This window comes from Lynx canadensis, chromosome C2, assembly GCF_007474595.2.
Source record: "Lynx canadensis isolate LIC74 chromosome C2, mLynCan4.pri.v2, whole genome shotgun sequence".
Taxonomy (NCBI): domain Eukaryota; kingdom Metazoa; phylum Chordata; class Mammalia; order Carnivora; family Felidae; genus Lynx; species Lynx canadensis.
In genome coordinates this window covers 35,204,403-35,223,895 of record NC_044311.2, presented here as the reverse complement: position 1 = coordinate 35,223,895, position 19,493 = coordinate 35,204,403, and the positions used below count along the sequence as shown (strand labels likewise).

At 43.6% G+C, this 19,493-nt stretch overlaps 1 protein-coding gene across 2 annotated transcripts in view; it reads left to right on the top strand.

The window, feature by feature from the left end:
• Positions 1–19,493, top strand: part of NMNAT3 (nicotinamide nucleotide adenylyltransferase 3) — a 114,748-nt gene that overhangs the window by 37,482 nt on the left and 57,773 nt on the right. For both annotated transcript variants that reach the window (XM_030328919.1, XM_036064292.1), the window contains exon 2: positions 12,447–12,596. In XM_030328919.1, the coding sequence (XP_030184779.1) occupies positions 12,488–12,596 (109 nt within the window). In that variant the 5' untranslated portion in view covers positions 12,447–12,487. The remainder of the gene's footprint in view (positions 1–12,446; positions 12,597–19,493) is intronic.

Sequence of the window (19,493 nt, the reverse complement as noted above, 5' to 3'; positions counted from 1 at the left end):
GACCCACAGAGTGGGAGGTCTTTCAACTCAGATTCAGTCTCTCTCCAGCTGCAACCCAGGTGAAGCAGCTGCCTTGACTTTAGACACCATGTTATGTAGCAAGTACCTGTCTTTACACACTGGAATCGCACTTGGCCCACGGAAGTGCACACACTGTGAGGAGAAGGCAAGAACTGAAGCCTCCTGAGATGGATCTCTTTGGATGCTTGAGGACACAAGCAATTGAATACATGACCAGCAGTAGCTGTGGCAGGAAAGATATTTTAGCAGCTCACATAATAAAGTCTAGAGAGGCTATACTAGGCTATTGCAGCAGCTTAATGAGACCAAGTCTCTGGGTTGCCCTTCACCTCTGCAGCTGTCTAGGCCTTCATGGTCACTGGAGGGCTGTGGCAGCCCCAAGCGTCACGTCCCAACACCACAGCATCCAGGGCAGGAAGCGGTGGAAAAAGGACCTGCTTCTATTTGGACTTTGAAAATTTTTCCCATAGGCCTCCAGGCACTTCCTTTTATATCTCATTGGCCAGGGCTGGGTCACATGTTCGTGACTGGACCAATCATGGGCAAAGGGAGTGGCCTGTCATGGTGGGTGTGGTGCTGCGGTTCCTACCTGGATCTCTGCCCCTTGTCCCCAAAGGTGAACAAAATCAAGTTTCTTGGTAAGGAGAAAAGGGAGTCGCTGTGCTGCAGGAAGCACCGGCATATTCTCTGCCACATCGCACTCCCTCTGGAACATCTGCTCCCAGAAGACAGTGAGCCTAAATCATTTCACTTTGGCTATACTTTATTTTACACTTAAATTATTATTTTATTGATTTAGTGAGGCCAGCACATGTAAGAGAATTCACATAAGCTAGAAGCCTGGGAGATGAAGCTTTGCTGTCTCAATTTTAGAGTGGATACCTCCAGATGTCTGCATCTGGCTTTACCCCCCACTTCTGGGCATGAAGTGCTCTTTACTTCTTCTGCCCTGACTGGATTCTAGCTCTGCCCATTGGCCTTGAGACCCTAGGAATCTGCCTGTGCCCCTGGGGCCGGGACCCTCCTTGTTTGAACCTCTGGGCAGCCTCTGTGCTCCAGCCCCATGCTTGTGGCATGCACACTCAAGGATCACCATGCATTACAAGGGCCTATAGAAAGCGATCTGAGCCAAAGCATGTACCAGACAAATACATTACTTTTTCAGAAGTCATAAAAGCAAATTAACCTCTTTGTTGGTGTTTTAATTCATACTTAGTAAAGTAAATCAACAAGTCCTGACTCTGTGGGAGGGAGCCTGGTGCAGATCAGCTGGAGTGTTGTATATGACCTGGTGGGCTTCTTCAACTGCCCCAGCCCTGGCTGAGTTGGCCAGAAATCCCTGATTCCGTACTATACAGGGGTGGATGAACACAGACCAATAGTGGCTTCATATGGACTGTTCTTGTAGGAAAAAGTAGAATCTGTCAGGGACAGTGGTGTCTTTACACAAGGTTGGCACATATGAATCCTGTTCCCTAACTCTGTGATGGAAAAGTTTCCTCCTCCTCTGAAAGCAGTGTAGGAGGTATAGTCCTAATGTGTCTCTTTAGTTCATCTTCACAGCCTCCATGGATGAGCTTGGGCTATCCTCATTTTTTAGAAGACTGAAGGGCTTGTTCAAGGTTGCAGTGCTTGTAAATGCCAACCAAGCCTTTTCCATTCCAGAGGTCCCCCAAGTACAAGCACAGGCAACCTCAGTTCAAGGCCAGAAGAAGCACCTGATGCCCTTCACTGTTAGAGTGCACATATCCTGTGTGCACAAGAAATGCATGGGCTTTGGTGCAGACATGGGCAGGGAATGATCTGCCAGTCATCCTAGTGGATTCTGAAGCAGTAACTGAGGGAAGAAACACAATCAGGTTTGTCTGTTTAAGAATCACAGCGTTTCTGTGAACTGCCCACTCTTTGGGCCTAATTTCCAGCCAGCACAAAAGCACTTATGCATAACAGTAAATATATGTGGGATGAACTTGGTTAAAAATTTTAATTAATCACATCTCCAAACTCAGGTCTGTTCTGATTTCATAGATCACTGCCCAGATTTGCAGTTATCTGCTCATGACTATGGCAGTCTGCTTATAGCTCAATAAAGAAGGAAAGATGAGCTTCTTGGCTTATAATTTTTGGAGGAAATTCTATTACATGAAACGGGAAAGGATTGCCGTGGACTAGGTTGTGTTGTGCCCAGGGCCATTCCCAAATGAACGCCTGTCCTTGAGCAGCAGGATTCTTGCCTGTTATCTCCCCTGCTGTGGCTCACTAGGCCTCAGCTGGTCTGTTCTGCCCTCATGGAGAGGCTGGCCAGCTTTCCACCTTTCCAGGCATTTTGGGATCTTCCTGTCACCTCCTGTTGCCCTGAGGAACTTGATGGCAGTGGCAGCTTGTTTTCATTTTTAGTGAATGAACAAGCAAGCTAAATGGAGTTGCCTTCATTTTTGGAATTTTTGGGTTTGATTTTTAGGGCTGGTCCGAAAATTCCATCCAAGGGGACTTAGGATGGAATGGAAAGCAGTTAGATGGAGCAGACACGGGGAGGGTGTTGGAAGGTAAGTGATGAGGCTGACGAAATAGGTCATGACCAGATTGTAAAGGGCCATGGGTGGCTGCTAAGGAGTTTCATTATCTACGATGCGATTGGGTGGCAGGGGAAGCATTCTAAAAGATCCCTTGGGCAGTTGAGCAGAGATGGGCAGAGGAGGGGACACTGGGACAGGTTAAGAGTTCACTCAGGTTCAAGTGAGAAATAATGAGCCCCAATCGAAGGAAAGAACTGTGGAGTTTGAGAGACTGATGGATAATAAAGATATTGCAAAGGTGGAACTGACAGGCTGTCAAAGCAAGGGAGAGAGAAGAGCCAGATGGCTGCCAATTTTGTGCTTTGAGCACGAGAAGGACCGTGGTGCCATCTTCTGCCATCATTATGGACAGCTCTGCATTTCCTGCCAAACAGGGACTCTCCCAGGGCTGTAGAGGGTGTGAGACTGCTTCTCTCAGTACTAACTGTGGCTCATTGCCCACTGCTGGAATGGAGCAGAGCCCTGGACATATACCCAGGATTCAGCAGGGGCAGAGGCAGGGAATGGACAGAGGAGTCAAATGGTGCCTCTGAGGTGCAAATCAGGACCCGGGTGGAGCCCAGCCAAGGTGGCAGACACAATTTATGGGGTAAGACCAAAATTCAAGTCCACAAGGGAGGTGACGCCTCTGATAGTGAGACAGAAAGTTCCATGGAGTAAAGCAAGCCAGGCAATGCTGAGTATTGGAAGCGAGAATTGAAGCACTTCAGCCTAGGTCATGCCAGGAGGTGACCGGGGCTCTCTGGCTCTCATTCTGATCTACTTTTCACTTTTACCTTGTCCTCCAGTGAGTAAGGTGAATATTCCTTATTTGCATTCCACTCTATGTTAGACCCTGTGGGATCCCTGCCCTCGGGTTTTACAGTCTTTTGGCAATTAGAGAGTGGGACTCAGTAATACAGACAGTGTCACCTTTAAGAGGTCAGAGGATGGAACAGTGACTTCTAGGTGGGCTCTCAGGGGAAGCTCTGTGGGAGAGCTGGCATGAAAGAGACCACCTAGCTCTAGAAAGTGGCATCAACAGAAGCCCAAGCAGCAGGAACACTCAGAAGACACATCAGAGAACAGCAGTTGGTCTCAGCGTGGGAAGGACATGGAGCCCATGTAGGGAATAGAGAGGGTGGTCAGGATACCATCTGGAGAGGTGGAGTGGGGCTAAAATCCCCAAAGTTCTAATGCCAGCTGAAGGACACGGCTGAACAACTAAATGCCAACGGAGAACAAATTTCTGAAGGTTTTATCGCTAGCTTGGCACAAAGGTCCAGGTTTTATACAGTGTTTAGTGCATGGTAGACACCTGATTGTTCATCACAGTAGTTTGAGTGACTTAACCCAAACTTTAGGACTAGTAGATCTGGTTGGCATATTGAGAAAAGATTGGACTGGGGCCACATTGGGGCGGGGGGAGCTGATTGCATAGTTTCTGACACCAAGTATGGAAGCTATTGCTGGGGGTGGGGTCTGTCTGGTCCACGTCAATGGCCTCTGAGAACAGCGTGCACTGGTGTGAGCCTCACTGACCCTGTCTATACCATGGGGCTCAGTCCAGATTGAGACCATGGCACTGCCCTGTTCCTCATCTATCCTGAGACCTCATGTTCAGCCCTTCCATTATTCTGTGTGACGGTCTGGTGGCCTACGGATAATCCCGTGCTCCTTTACTGCTTTGCCTTTTGTGGAGAGGGGAACTAGGATGACCAGAGCTTGTTTTTGTTGTTAGCAATTTTTTAAAATCCTGATACAAGAAGATAATAAAATCCTATAGTAGGATGGGTCTCAGTAGTGATGGAAAGTGAAGACCTCACATGGGGCATATTGGCCAAACTTGGAGGTCATTGTACTGGGGGGACATGATGAAGGATGAAGAGAGATCATAGATAACGGGCAGGTTTTTATTGAAAGTGACTAGAAAAACGGTGGAATCTTTTTCAGACATGGGGTGTGGGCAGCCAGAAGCAGGTGTGGGAGACTGAGAATTCTGTTTCGAATGCAAGGAAAGGAGCTGGTATTTCTGGAGAACCTCCTATGGGCCAGGGACTATTCTAAGTGCTCTACATGAGTCAACTCTGATTAACCTTTATGACAATCTGTGGAGGTGTGTGTAATTATCTCCATTTTCCATATGGGTCACTGAGGCTAAGCGCAGTGGATTAACTCACTGTAGAAGGCACCAGGCTATTCACCAAGTATATCTGTGTCCTGAAGTTGGAGAGCTAGAGTCAGATTGTATTTTCTAACTCGCTGAAGTTGGGTGGGGTTGTTGGAAGGGATATTGCTAGTTTGAGGCCAAGCATACAATACAATTGCTGGTGAGGGACCTTCTGGAGTCCTTTATTTTCCTCTGCTACAGACTGACCATATTCAGTCTGACGGCTCCATTGGCTTGAGTCCTGGATTGAGAGGAAAAGAGGATCCAGAACAGAGCCCAACCAGCATAGAATGCACATGTTAATAGGAACGTGAAACAGACCTTTATTGGTTTAAGCTCCTGAGATTTGGGAATTGTTTACATACCTCATCTGGACTCCCCTGACTCATACGCTCAAGGTCGCTTAGGAAGTGCTTGCTAGTCAGCTTTGCATCCATGCTTGTCTGTCTTGTTGATAAGCCAGTGCCAGGTGGACATCCGTGGACCGGTAGGGGCCCATCAGCAAGGTCAGGGCTAGAGCTGTAGATCTGGTGTCATCTGTACGGTGTGGTAGGGAGTAGAGAGAAAGGCACAGAGATTTGGTCTGTGGGCTTTAGGGTGAAGCCTACTTCCCTCGTATTTGTTCTCTCGCGAGGGTTTGTGGTCGGCTGCACATGTCCTGCTGCTAAGTAGGACATCTCTGCTGCCTGCCGGGTTCCGTTGGTTCAGAGACTTTGGCGTGAGTTTGTTGACAGCTGCACTCTCATAACATTGCTAAAAACTTCATAAACTCTGAAGCCTGGAAATAGCCCAAGTGATTTGAGGTTTTGCTCACTTGTAAATGTTTGAGTATTGTGTCCACAAATTGCAATTTGAGTAACTCCATTTTGAGGCACAGCTGTTATTTGGAAAAGACCCATCTAGGAACGCAAGCTCCTTGCAAAATGATTGTGCTTCATTTTTGTCAAGTATCAGAAAGCCATTAAACTGCCAAGCCATATGGCAAATGCCCACTCAAAGCAGAGTGTAACAACACGCCATAATGAATCTGGTTTGGGGGAAAGGAGATAGGACACAGTCTGGTTTTTGTGATCTACAGAAAAGCAGATTCACTGCTGCACATTTCAGCCTTCTAGAGCCCTGAGTAAGGATTTTTCCTCCTATGAAAAATTCATATAAAAAATTAAGTTATGGTAGATTTTTTTTCCTTAGGTGTATTTTCCCTTTCAAACAATATCCGTTTGAGTTTCCGCAGGTAAAATAGGCTTAACTGGGGTGGTAGAAACTTCTAAAAGTTTACACAGTTTTCATTTCTTTATACACTAGTTTAAGAAACATTCATTAGGTATCAGTATATCAGTTAGAATTGATTAGAATTTGCATCTGCAAATTGATTAGAATATATCAGTTAGAATTAGAACACAGGTTTCACTGTGTATAATAGAAAAAGAGAAAATAATGGTGACTCAGAAGATTATTTCTCCCCCTGGTAAAAGAAACCTGAAGGCAGGCAGCCTGGGGCTGGTATGGCAGCTTCAGGGTCATTAAGGTCCTGGCTTTCTCTTGGCTTATTCTCCGTCAAACTGGGAGTTGGTCCAGTGTAGTTACCATACTCTAGCCATCAAATTCTAGACAGCAGGAGTGTAGAAGAGGAGAAGGGCAGGCCGTCTCCATTTCAGGAGGGTTCCGGAAGTATCATGCAACACTTCTGTTCATAGATCTTTGGCCAGACCTTAGGCACATGGCCGTACCCTGCTGCAGAGACTGGGGAATGTGTATTTAGCTGGCAGGTTACTAGAGATTCTGTTACTAAAGAGGAAGGCAGAAATGGATATTGGGAGGTTACCGGAAGACTCTGTCCTACCTGGGGCCCTAGTGGTTTGTTCTTCCTGCCAAACTGTAACCTTGAGGACAGGGGCCAGGTTTTGTTTATCCCTGTACCTCTAAGGCACTAGCATGGTCGCTGGTCAGTTGTGATTTTCATGATCTGCTACTTCGCACTCCTCATGGGAGACGCCAGGCACTTCTCACATTCTACCCCCTTGTCTGCTTCTCTGTTCCAGCGTGGCAAGTCAGCTGTGATCCGGGGCACATTTTTTCTTCATCACCAGATGTTCTTTCCATCAGCAGGACATTAAACTGTTTCTCACTAGCAAGTCTTAACTCCAGGGACAAATGATGCTCAGAGCTGAGCTGTTGCATTTGGAGCTAGGTGGAAGATTCTGGCAGGGGTGTGGGGACCGCCTTCCTTGGGAGTGCTCTTCTGTGGGAACATCTCCCAGGCCTGGGTGGTCTGCAAGAGATGTCTCACAGGGCGGCAGGTGCTAAAGTGGTCCAAAGGACCGCCAGGTTTTGGTCACGGGTGACTGCAAAAATGGTGAACAAGTAGGTTGAAGCAGATGTGGGGGTGGTACATTCTGCTCTGAACATAAAGAAAGGAAAGAGGAGCTAATGTTTCTGGAGAACCCCCTACGGGCCAGGTCCTGTGCTAGGTGAGTTAACCCAGTAACCCCCATGATGGCCCTAGGGGGTATGTGATTTATCTCCATCTGCCATGGGGCTCACTGAGGCTTGGAGAAGTCGAATAGGATGCAAGCACAAACCCTCTCCTTCCAAGCATGCTGAAAGAATCAGCACTGGTGTGTGGAAGGTTCTAGAACAATGCCTAGGCTTTCACTCAGGAAACCCAGGAGCTGTGACTCATGCCACCTTCCTGCAGCAATCGAAATTCTTCCCAACTCCTGAGTGTGGGGTTGCAAGAGACCTCGTTCCATTCCTCATGCTCCTTCACATCTTTTGAAAGTTCTCCAAACTTAAGAGCCAGGCTGCCTGCTTTCCTGGGAGTCTCATAATTAGGACAAGTGCTTAATTGGCGTGTGTGTTTGCGCCAAGAGGTGGCTACTGGAGGATCCTCACACTGGCAAGGAAGGCTCGCTTTGTTTTTGTTCCCAGCAGCACCGTGTGCCCATAGCAACAGCGGGTGAATCCAACAAAGTTGAAAAGAAAAAGTGCCCGGAGTTCGCGTGAAGGTTGATTGCCCTGGAGAAGTTGACATCCTCGTGCAGATGGAAATGATTTCCCTCGGTCCTAAAAAAATGTGCTCGTCACCCTCAGAAATACAAACCGCGTCTCTTGTTTTCTTTAAGATGAGGAGTCTGGTCAAGAGGTCTGTGTAATGAAAGATGTTTGTAGAATCCATTTCCATTCTGCCCGAAGCCATCTGCTTTATGTCTATAATAAACAGGGATGTTTTCAGCCACTTTCCTGGGCCAGGTCCTGTTAGAGGCGCTCACCGCAGGGAAAGGTAAATTGACTGCCTCCCAAGCGATGAGCATTAGCACATTACATCTGCAGTGACGGCACTTAACCTTCCTGGCTCGCCTTTCCTTTCTGTGTCTCTGCGACGGCCTGTGACAAATGGGCCGAAGGGTACACACTTAGAATTTGGTGCATGCGGGGCATCGGCCAGCATCCCATTACCGGGTGATTGAAGTGAAATGCAGGCAGCAGGAAAGGCCATCCTGGGGGAAGCTGGAGAAATGCCTGCCCTTCCCTAGGTGGAGAGGGCCTGGAAGTTGCCACCCTGGGGCTTCCTGACGCACTATCCTGGGAGCACCTGGGCTCTCTCTGAACTAGAAATGTACGAGTAAGTTGCACCCCTGCTGAAAATCCTTCAGAGGCTCCTCATTGCCCATGGAAGAAAATCAAGTCTCCGAGACCCCCTAGGGGCCTGCAGGATTCCTACACCAACTGTGGCCTCAATCTTGAGTCACCCACACAGAGCCGCATGGATGTGCTTTCAGTTCACCACCCCCCCAGATGGTGATTTCGGGGCTTGGCAATGCTGGTCCCTCTGCCCAACACACCCTTCAATATCCTTGTCACTGGCTCAATTCCTTTACCTTTCTTGCCCCAGCTGGAAGGTCACTGTAGAGAATCTGCCCCCGCATAGGTGAGTTTGTTCATATCGATGGCTGCTGTAACAAATTGCCATGGATTACTAGTTTAAAGCGACACATGTTATTTTCTTATGGTTCTGGAAGTCAGAAGTCTGAAAGCACGGTGTCAGCAGGACTGAATTCCTTCTGAAGGCTCTTGGGGAGAATCTGTTTCCTTGCCAATTCCAGCTTCTAGAGGCCACTTACGCTGCTTGGTTCCCGGCCCCTTCCTCTTTCAAACCAGAATAGCCTCTTCCCTCCTGATTGTCACTTTGGCCCTTCCATCTTTGTGTACCTGACCCCCGTCCTCCTCCTTATTAGGACCCTCATGATAAAATTGGGCCCACCTGGATAATCCAGGCTGCCTTCCCCATTTCATGACCGTTAACTTAATCACATCTGCAAAGTCCTTTGCCTATCCAAGCAGCAGCTGGTGACCTCCGCTTCTCCAGAGCAAGGGGATGACCTTGGTGTCAGCGTGCAGGAAGTCGGTATACCCCTGTTGATGGAATCCTGACATTGAACATGGTCCAGCAGGCAGGCGTGTCTTGTTTGATTTCGGGCTGAAGTGGACTGGGGCCTTGACAAGGGGTCTTAAGTGCCTCTTGAAAGCCAGAAAAGTCAGTTTCTATCTGTGAAAGCCCCAGCCCGTTGACCACTTGGGACAGAAACAAAGAGATGAGGTAGCTGCCTGAAAAGGATGGCCCTTGGTTGGAGACACTCATTCTCTCATTCATTCTACACACTTTCTGAGCGCCTGTGTGCCAAGCACAGTGCAGGAGTTGAGGGGGGACCAAGACGAGTAAGAAACCACCCTGTAGGAGTTCACCTGCTTGGGGGAGAGCAACGCGGAAACGAAGCAATGGCAGTTCTGTGGTGGCTGGAAGAAGAAAGTGATAAAATGTATAATGGGGGGCACATATAGCACGGTGTGGGGGCCGGGAGGGACAATTGGATAAACACTCCCAGGAGAAAACCTTGAAGGCAGGGGTGTTTCAGGTAGTTGGAACAGCATTTGCAGAAGCAAGGAGAAGGGAGGCAGCGTGCTGCATTTGAAGAGCAGGGTGAGATGCTATCTGGGTGACTCCAGATGGTAATCTGGAGAGGGGACGGGGGCCAGAGGTGGAATCTGGTTGCCTTGTCTCTCCAATGTAATGATAAACTCCAAGAAGGCCGTGTATGCCTCCTTCTCAACTTGTTAAATCGTGCAGCAGCAATTACTGCTCACTCTGTGGCCCCCCATTAAATGCTTATTGATGAGAAGCCTTTCCGGATAGCAAACGTCTCCCACACTTGCTTTGTCTCACTAGATGTTACCAAATGACAGGGCAGATGGGTCACTTTCATGGCACGCATCTGGCCTCACGTCCGATGAGACCTGCACTCAAATTGGAGCCTGGTTTATTCTCCTGGTGGCCCCTGGAGTGAGGCCACGTCAACGCTATCATTGTATTTCTCTGGGTTCGGGCTTGGCAGGGTGTGTAGTCGAGGCAAGTTAGAGTATACAAGTGACGCAGGAGCACTGACCTCACTCCTGAGCCTGGGAACGTGCACTCCCTGCCTCTCCCGTCTCAGCGGCAGCTTGGATACACTAAGTCGCTTTGGAGTAGTATGGCTCAGTGGGCTGCTGGCAAGGAAAGAAAGACAGACATTAAATGTCATTGATTCTTCTTCCCCAACATCACATTTCATTGCTGTTGATGCCACCATTCAAACAAATGATCTAATTTATCGTTTCTAGGAACTTTTGAAAAAATGGATCAAAACCCCAGGTTACCTGAGATGTTGCAGTTACATGTTTTAACAGCTCTAAAAAGTTAGATTTTGTCAAAATGAAATAGAACTTTGAAAGGCTTCATAATAGTTGTGAACAACAGCCAGACTCCCCAGATACACTCATCACGGGGCCGCTCTTGTGAATAGCTCGGCACATTCTGCAAATAATATCTCATTAAACCATCCAACCTCCCTGGGAGGAAGCAAGCAGCAGTAGCTTGCAGACCGCTTTCTTCTCCCGCAGTAGGGGGTGTTCCTGCTGCCTTAAAGGAAGCTTCAAGAAACCATAGCCTGCCTAAGTTGAGAGTTGGTTGGGTTTTTTGTTTTTTGTTTTTTGTTTTATCTGCTTGCTATAACTCAGAATACTTCCAGAACAAGTTCTCTGCATTAGGAAGTGCATTAGGCCTTCCTCCCACCAGGACGCAGCACCACCCTGCAGCCAGCCGTTTCCCGTCTTCACGGAGCCCTACGCTGGGCCAGGCACTGGGCTTGAGGCTGGGATCCAGAGATGAAGAAAACACCACTTGTCCTCTTAAATGGGCCTATTGTCTGGCGGGGAGGAAAGACACAAGAGCAGGTTTTCCCTATAGAATGTGGTATATGATCTACTAAAGGTAGGCCATGGATCAGCTGACCCAAGGTAGCTGTCAGAAAAGCCAACATGGCAGCCTTCTACACAGTCAGCTCCCAGGCAGTTGTATCCCTCTGTGCTGTGAACTAGCTAATCCCATTTCCAATTCCCTTTTCCTTTCTGCTTCCCACTAGAGAGGCTGTAAAGCTAAATACTTTTGTCCAGCCTCTCTGGTAGCTAGAAAGGCCATGTGATCTAGTTCTGGCCGATGAGAAGCAAAAATCTACAGGGTGGTTCTGAGAAAGCTCTTTTGTTTTTGACTAAGAGGAACACTCAGGCTACTGTATCTCTTTGCTCCTTCTTGCCTTGATCCTATTCATGATGGCTGTAGCTACAGCAGCAGTCTTCTAACATGAGGGAAGATCTGAGAGAATTGCTGGTCATTGTTGAGCCCGGGGCCTAATGGCAGCTGCCCTCTTTTACATCTTGTCATGTGAGAAACAAATAACCTCTGTTTGTTTAAGCCACTGAAGTTCGGCTTCTGTTGTCTGCTTTCCTTTAACCTCACCCTGGCCCTGAAAGCCCAAGAGTGCAGAGACAAGGGTGGGCAGGACCCTCATACTGCTTTGGCCCTAGATAAAGGACAAGAGGTAAAGTCAGAAAAGATCTGCAGATTAAATAGTCCTGTAACAATATTAATTTCCTGATTTTAATCATTACTCTGCAATTACATAAGAAAATGCCTTTGTTCTTTGAAAACACATACTGAAGTATTTAGAGGTAAAGAGGTATTGTGTCTACAACTTACCCCTAAACATTCTAGAAAAAAATATAAGTAGACGTGCGTGCACGCGCGTGTGTGTGTGTAGAGAGACAGAATGAGTGATAAAGCAAATGTGGTAAGATATTAACATTTAAGGAAACTAGGTAAAGGATATACAGGAAGTCCTTGTTCAAGTGTTACAACTCTGCTTGCATTATCTGAAAGTATTTTTTTAAAAGTTTTTTTTTAAACTACCAGTCTACTCTGGGACGTAAGTTTCACTTGGACTACCAGAGATGACATTATGAGTGTCTTACATACCTCCTGTAGATTCCAAGGTGACTCATCAGAGCCCAGGAGGGTATAGAGGTTACAGGAAGAACAAGGTCTCTGCAGTCAGGCTGCCTGGGTTCCAGTCCTGCAGCTGCTAAGGTCCCGGAGCTGGAGAGGGGACCACTCACTCAAGGCTTTGGTGAGACAAGGGAGATACCTTGACATGTGTTTAGCCCAGGTCCCGGCCCACAGTAAATCCTCCATAAATGTTGTTATTGTTATTACTGCCCTCCAGTCACCTTTATAAATGAGATGTAATGACTTATGTGTACTTTAGGGACACTGATCTGGACAGCTGTCTGGTGCCAGCTCTCTAACATGAGTTATTGTCCCCATGAAGGCAGGGTGGCCACTGCCGTGGGTGTGGAGGTGCCTGACAAGATGAAGAGTCGAATCCCAGTGGTGCTCCTGGCCTGTGGCTCCTTCAATCCCATCACCAACATGCACCTGCGCTTGTTTGAGGTGGCCAGAGACCACCTACACCAAACAGGTCAGTCGGGGGCAGGGGGAGGGGGGGGCAGGGCCAATGGAAGAGCCGGTGGATTGGGCCTCGTGGGGCTTTGCTGGTGGTTGTCATCATCACCATTAGTAAAACTGCTCAATTTGTGAATTCACAGCATAACTGGTGGCATACATTTCCTCCATCATATTCGGCCAGCTAACACCCCTCAGCCCTGTGACACATGTACCATTATATCCCTGACCATAAACTTGAACGCTTCTCAGGGCCCACCACCCCCTGCCACCTCATGTTGCCCATGAAGGCTAAGAAGACACTGGGCACTTTACAGAAACTGTGTCCCAGGCATTCTCCCTGGCGGTGCCAGGAAGCATTTACCTGCACAGCCAGATGAACAGGTAGCATGTGCCTTGCTGCTCTTGTGCATGAGAGCTTTTGCTACTCTTGAGCGGGTAAGTAAACACACTATAATGGGAATTTTGACATTTTCTCCTCTGAATAGATCTTAGACAATTACAAATTAACAGTCTTGCATGTAGGGCATTTCCAATATAGATGGCAAGGCTCTGCCAGAAATATTTAATCAGCTGGGAATATTTAATCTAGGAATGTTTCATCTCTTTGACTTTCCATTCCATTATTAAGAGAGTAAAATGGCATTCAGAATCTGCATAATTATTTCTAAAGAATGGAAGTCATTTATATGTTGATGTCAGATGTATATGAAAGCATTTATACATTTATGTATACTTTATATATCCATATATGTATTTTATATTTTTTTGTTCAAAACTATTTTCCTTTAAGGGCAGTGTCTTTAAACCAGAATCAATTCCTACTTATTTTTAACGTAGAAGAAAAAGTATTTGAGTAACATGCAAATAATTTCTTCAAAGAAGTTATGTACTGTTCACTTGTTTTAAAGGAAATGTCTTTGTTTATAAAACAAGTATTTTTAATTCAAAAGCTGAAAGTGGGTATCTACCCTTAGTAAATATCAGAGCTCTTACAAAGGAATAAAAAAAATCCAAACAACCCAGTGTATGTTAGCAGTATACCAAAGAAGAAATGTAAGTGACATAAACTTAGGAAAAGATGCTCAACGTTGCTAATTATCAGTGAAAATACAAAGAAAAACATGGTAAACAAACACCACTGGGTTATAAGCACCATGAGGGCAGCTACTGTGGCTGCTTGAGCACCACAGAGTTGCCTCCATCCATCACTAGGCTTAGAGTTGGTGCTCAATAAATAGCTTTAGCCTGTGAGATTGGCAAAGATTAAAGACTTACAGAATTCAGTGCTGGTGGGACAGGAAGGGAAACAGGCACTCTCATCTATTGATAGTGATAGGATTAATGATAAAACACTCCTGGAGGGCAATTTGCTGTTCTGTGACAAAAAAAATTTAAAGTCTATACTCATACCCATGATGAGGACAAAAATCAATCAATTGAAACTGAAACAGAATTCACACAGATGTTAGAAATAGCAGATAACATTAAAACAGTTACTATAATTATGTGCCATATGTTCAGAAGTAGAGACCTGGAAAATATAAAAAGGGCTCAACTCAAACATTAAGAGATGAAAACAGTATGTGAGGTGAAAAATACACTGGAAAGGATGAATAGATTAGATATTGCAGACGAAAATGTTAGTGAACTTAATGACAGAACAGTAGAAATGATCTAAAATGAAACACAGAGGGGGAAAAAAGGAATTCTAAAAAGAAAGACAAGAATATAAATGAGATGTGGGGTAACTTAAAGGAATTTTGAAATACTTGTAATTGTAATCCCAGAAGGAAAAAAAAGAGGAAGAACAGGAAAGATTATTTGAATAAATAACTGCAAATTTTCCAAATTTGATGAGAACAGATTTTATAAGTAGCTCAACAAATTCCAAACCAAGAAATGTGAAGAAAACAACACCAAGGTGTATGATAGTAAAATTTCTCAAAACCATTAATAAACAAAAAATCTTACAGTCACAGAAGAACAAAAATAAAGAGGACAGCAGATTCCCCATTAGTGAATTCAGCAAAAGGGAATTTAGTGGAATAACATCTTTAAAGTACCGAAAGAAAAAAACTGTCAACCCAGGATTCTATATCCAGCAAAAATATATCTTTCAGAAACAAAGGCAAAATTAAGACATTTTCAGATATACAAAAGCTGAAAGATTTCAGTCTAACTTTCACTACAAAGTCAAACTTTCACTACAAGAAATGCTCAAATCTTTTAGGCAGAAGGAAAATGGTGCCAAATTGAAATGTGGGTCTACACAAAGGAATACACGGCACTGATAACCACATGGGCAATTATGTAAGTTTTTCTCTTATTATTTAAATTTCTTTAAAAGATAACTTACTGTTTAAACAAAAATAATAGGAACATATTGTGGGGTTTATAACGTATATAGAAGTAAAATATGTGACAAATATATATTACGTAAAATATATGACAATATCATAAAGAGGGGGAGGGGAAAAATGGAAGAAGACTATTGTAAGGTTCATGTACATGAAGTGGTATAATATCACCTAAAAGTACATTATGACAAGTTAAAGATAGCTAGTAGTTATTATAAACACTAATACAAGCACTAAAAAAGGCAAAGGTTTAGCTAATAAGCATACAAAGGAGATAAAACAGAAGGAGAATATACTCAGTTAATTTAAAAGAAGAAAGGTAAAGAGGAAAGGGTCTAAAGAATAGAGGGGAGAAATAGAGAGCATATAACAAAATGACAGACTTAAATCTAACTGTACCAATAGTCACATAAAATATAAGTTGACCCTTGAACAACACAGATTTGAATTATGCAGGTCAACTTATATGCAAATGTTTTTCAATGAATACACTACAGTTCTGAAAATGTATTTTCTCTTTCTTATGATTTTAAGATTTTCTTTCCTCTAGCTCACTTTGTTGTAAAAATATGGTATTCAACACATACATGTTTCTGTTATCAGTAAGGCTTCTGGTCAACAGTAGACTATTAGTAGTTAAGTCTGGGGTGTGGGAGAGTCCAAAGTTATATGTGGATTTTCAACTGGCACCCCTAAGCGTCCAGTGTAGTCTAACAACTCCTACTAAAGAGCAGGTGCTGTCAGATTGAATAAAATAAGCAACACCCGACTACAGTTATATCATGCCTACGTGAAACACAGTAAGTATAAGGACACAGATAGGTTCAAAGTAAAAGAGTGGAAAACTACTCCATGCTAACACTAATTAAAAGAAAGCCGAAACGGCTATAGTAATACCAGAGAAAAAAGATTTCAGAGGAAAGAATATTACCAGGCATAAAGAAAATGATCCCATAATTATAGAGACCGGTTCTTTAAGGGGAAATAATTATCCTATTTTTTTTTTTTTACTCAATAACATAGAACTGCAAGAAAAAATGGATAAATTTGCAATTACAGTCAGATATTTCTATTCTCATTAATTGATAAAGTACACAAAAAATAAGGATATAGAAGACTTGAACATTATTAATGAATTCAACCTAGTTGACATTTATAGAACACTCAGCAGAATACATGTTCCTTTCTAAGACACAGAGAAAATTTACCAAGATAGACATATTTGGGGCCATAAAAGAAGTCTCAATAAACGTAAAAGGATTGAAATCACACAAAGTTCATTCTCCAACCACAATAGAAGTCACTGAGAAATCACTAACAGATCTCTGGAATATCCCCAAACATGAAAATGAAATAACACACTTCTAAAAACCCAGTGGTCACAAAAGAAATCCAGATGGAAATTAGAAAATATTTTGAACTAGAGATGAAAACAATATATCAAAAATTGGGGGATGTCACTAAAGCAGTATTTGGGGGAAATTTTATACTGCTAAACACCATATTAGGAAAATAAAAGAAACGTCTCAAATCAATGATTTTGTCTCCTACTTTAAGAAATTAGGAATAGAGGAGTAAACACAAAGCAAGCATAAGAAAATAAACAAGATCAGAGCAGACATTAATGAAATAGAAAACAGAAACATATTACAGGAAATTAATAAACCAATAGCTGTTTCTTTGAGAATATCAATAAAATGATAAACCTCTAGATAGACTATCAAGGGGGAAAAAAGAGGAAAGACACAAATTACCATTATCAGGAATAAGTTGACATAACTACAGATTCTACTGATATGAAAAAGATAAAGGAATATTATAAAAAACTCTATGCCTATAAATTTGACAACTTAATTGGAATAGACAAATTCCTTGAAAGACACACTATCAAAGCTCATTCAAGAATAGATTTTTTTTTTTTAAAGAATAGGTGACTTGAATAGCTCTGTATCAGTGAAATTTCATGTGTGGTTTAAAAACCATCCTACAGAGGATTTGGGGAAAACGGCAGACTAGGGAGCACCAGCAATCTGTCTCCGCACCTAAACAGCAGTTGCACTGGCAGAATCGGTCTGATGTAACTATTTTGGAACTCAAGTCTGTTGAAGGCTTGCAACTTCTAAGGGAAGACTGGGGCAGGCAAATTGCAGCCAACTTCAATCAGTTTCAGCGCTTAGCACACTAACAGTTGCCCCCACGTGGCAGGCAGCTGCGTACATGTTCCTGGAGCAGCCTGCACACAGCCTGTGATAGCCAAGGATGGCAAAAAGGACACTGTCCCCCAGATATCAGGGATCTGTGTTCTGATCCCCTTTTGCACCTCCCCCAACTCCCAGTATTTGTTGCAAGCCTCTCCCCCTCTGGTTGAAGGGATTTCCAGGGGATTTAAAGGGCCAGTGCCTTTTCCCTGTCCCCTTATTTTTCTTTTTCTATTGTGGAATCCAGACATTAAAAATAACTGCATGTAAGGGGGGGGGGGGAGGCAGAAATTAAAAATTGATCTCACGTGCCCAGAGAAAGACTGAGAAAAGACCTTAAGTTTACACCTCAGACTGATCCTCAGGATAGAGACAGCTTAAAACGACTAAAAAGCAAAATAGTAAATGATAACAAAAACAAAAACAAACCTTGGGGAAGGAGGAGAATCTGATTTCCAGAGTTACCACATCATTAGATTCAAATGTCCAGTTTTCTACAAAAACGTCACAAGACCTACAAAGAAGCAGGAAAGTATGGCCCACTCAAAGGAAAAAGATTAACCAACAGAAACTGTCCTTGTAAAAGACCTGAGGGTGGATATGCTAGACAATGACTTTAAAGCAACTGTCTTAAAGATGCTCAAAGAACTGAAGGAAGATGTGGAGATAGTCAAGAAACCATGAATGAACAAAATGGAAGTATCAGCAAAGAGACAGAAAACCTACAAGGAGCTAAAAAGATAATCTGGAGCTGAAAATTACAGTTACTGAAATTAAAAATTCACTAGAAAGATTCAAAGACAGATTTGAGCAGGCAGAACAAAGAATCAGCAAACTGAAAGATAGGACAATGGAAATTATCAAGTCTGAGGAAAGGAATAAAAGATTAAAAACCAAATGGAGTATAAGAGACCATTGGACCACCATCAAGTAGACCAACATAGGCATGGTGGGAATCTAAGAAGGAGAAGAGGAATAAAGGAGGAGAGAGAATATTTGAAGAAATAATGACTGAAAAATTTTCAAATTTGATGAAAGACATAAATAAAAATATCCAAGAAGCTCAATGAGCGCCAAGTAAGGAGAAAGCAAAGAGATGCACACTGAGACACATTATAATCAAATGAGACACATTATAACCAAATTTGCAAAAGGGAGACACAGAATCTTGAGGGCAATGAGCAAATCATCACATACAAGGATCCTCAATACGATTTTCCGCACATTTCTCATCAGACACTGTGGAGACCAGACACAGTGGGCTGATACATTCCGAGTGCTAAAAGAAAATAGGTGTCAACCAAGAACCCTGTATCTGGCAAAACTGTCCTTCAAAAGTGGGAGAGAGGGTTGGGACCTGTGTTTTGTGGGACAGATCTGATGTGTCCTAACACTGCCTGAGATAGATACTGACAACCTCTGTAAGCAGGTTCAACTCCTGGCAGACATGTGTATCCTTACTGATGAAAATGACAATAAAATTGGGGCCAAGACCAAAAAGGATTGTCACCTGAATGAAAACATAGAGAAAGGATTATTGCATTGAGCTTGTAGGGTTTTCTTATTCAACACTGAAAATAAGCTCCTGCTACAACAGAGATCAAATGCAGAAATTACCTTTCCAGGTTGTTTTACCAATACTTGTTATAGTCATCCAGTAAGTAATCCAGGAGAGCTAGAAGAAAATGATGCAGTTGGAGTAAAATGAGCAACACAGAAACATTTAAAGGCTGAATTAGGAATTCCCATGAAAGAGGTTCCACCAGACGAAGTTAATTATCTAACAGGAATTCACTACAAGTTCCAATCAGATGGTATCTGGGAGGGGGGGAAGGGACATGAAATTGATTACATTTTGTGAGCAAGAACCTAACTTTGAATCCAGATCCCAGTGAGATTAAGAGCTATTATTATGTGTCAAAGGAATAGTTAAAAGAACTTTTGGACAGGGTAGCCAGTGGTGAAATGAAGAGAACTCCATGGTTTCAAATTATTGTTGAGAATTTCCACTTTAAATAGTGAAATAAACTTAAATCATTTGAATAAGTTTGTTGACCATGAGAAAATACATAGAATGTGAATGTTGAGATGAATGGTTAGTAAAATACTGAAAATTTTCTCTACTTAGTAACCTCAACATGATTTTTTTATTTTTTTGATACATTGTGATAAACATTGTCAGCACACTAGCGGAGCACTTTGCTCTTTGCCAAATGCTTTATAAATCATTAAATTTTCATCATAGTCCGGGGGGGGGGGGGGGGAAAGTGAGGGATAAATTAAGACATACCTAGATTAACAAAAGCTGAGGGAGTTTGTTACCATTAGATCTACCCTGCAAGAAATAGGGAGTTC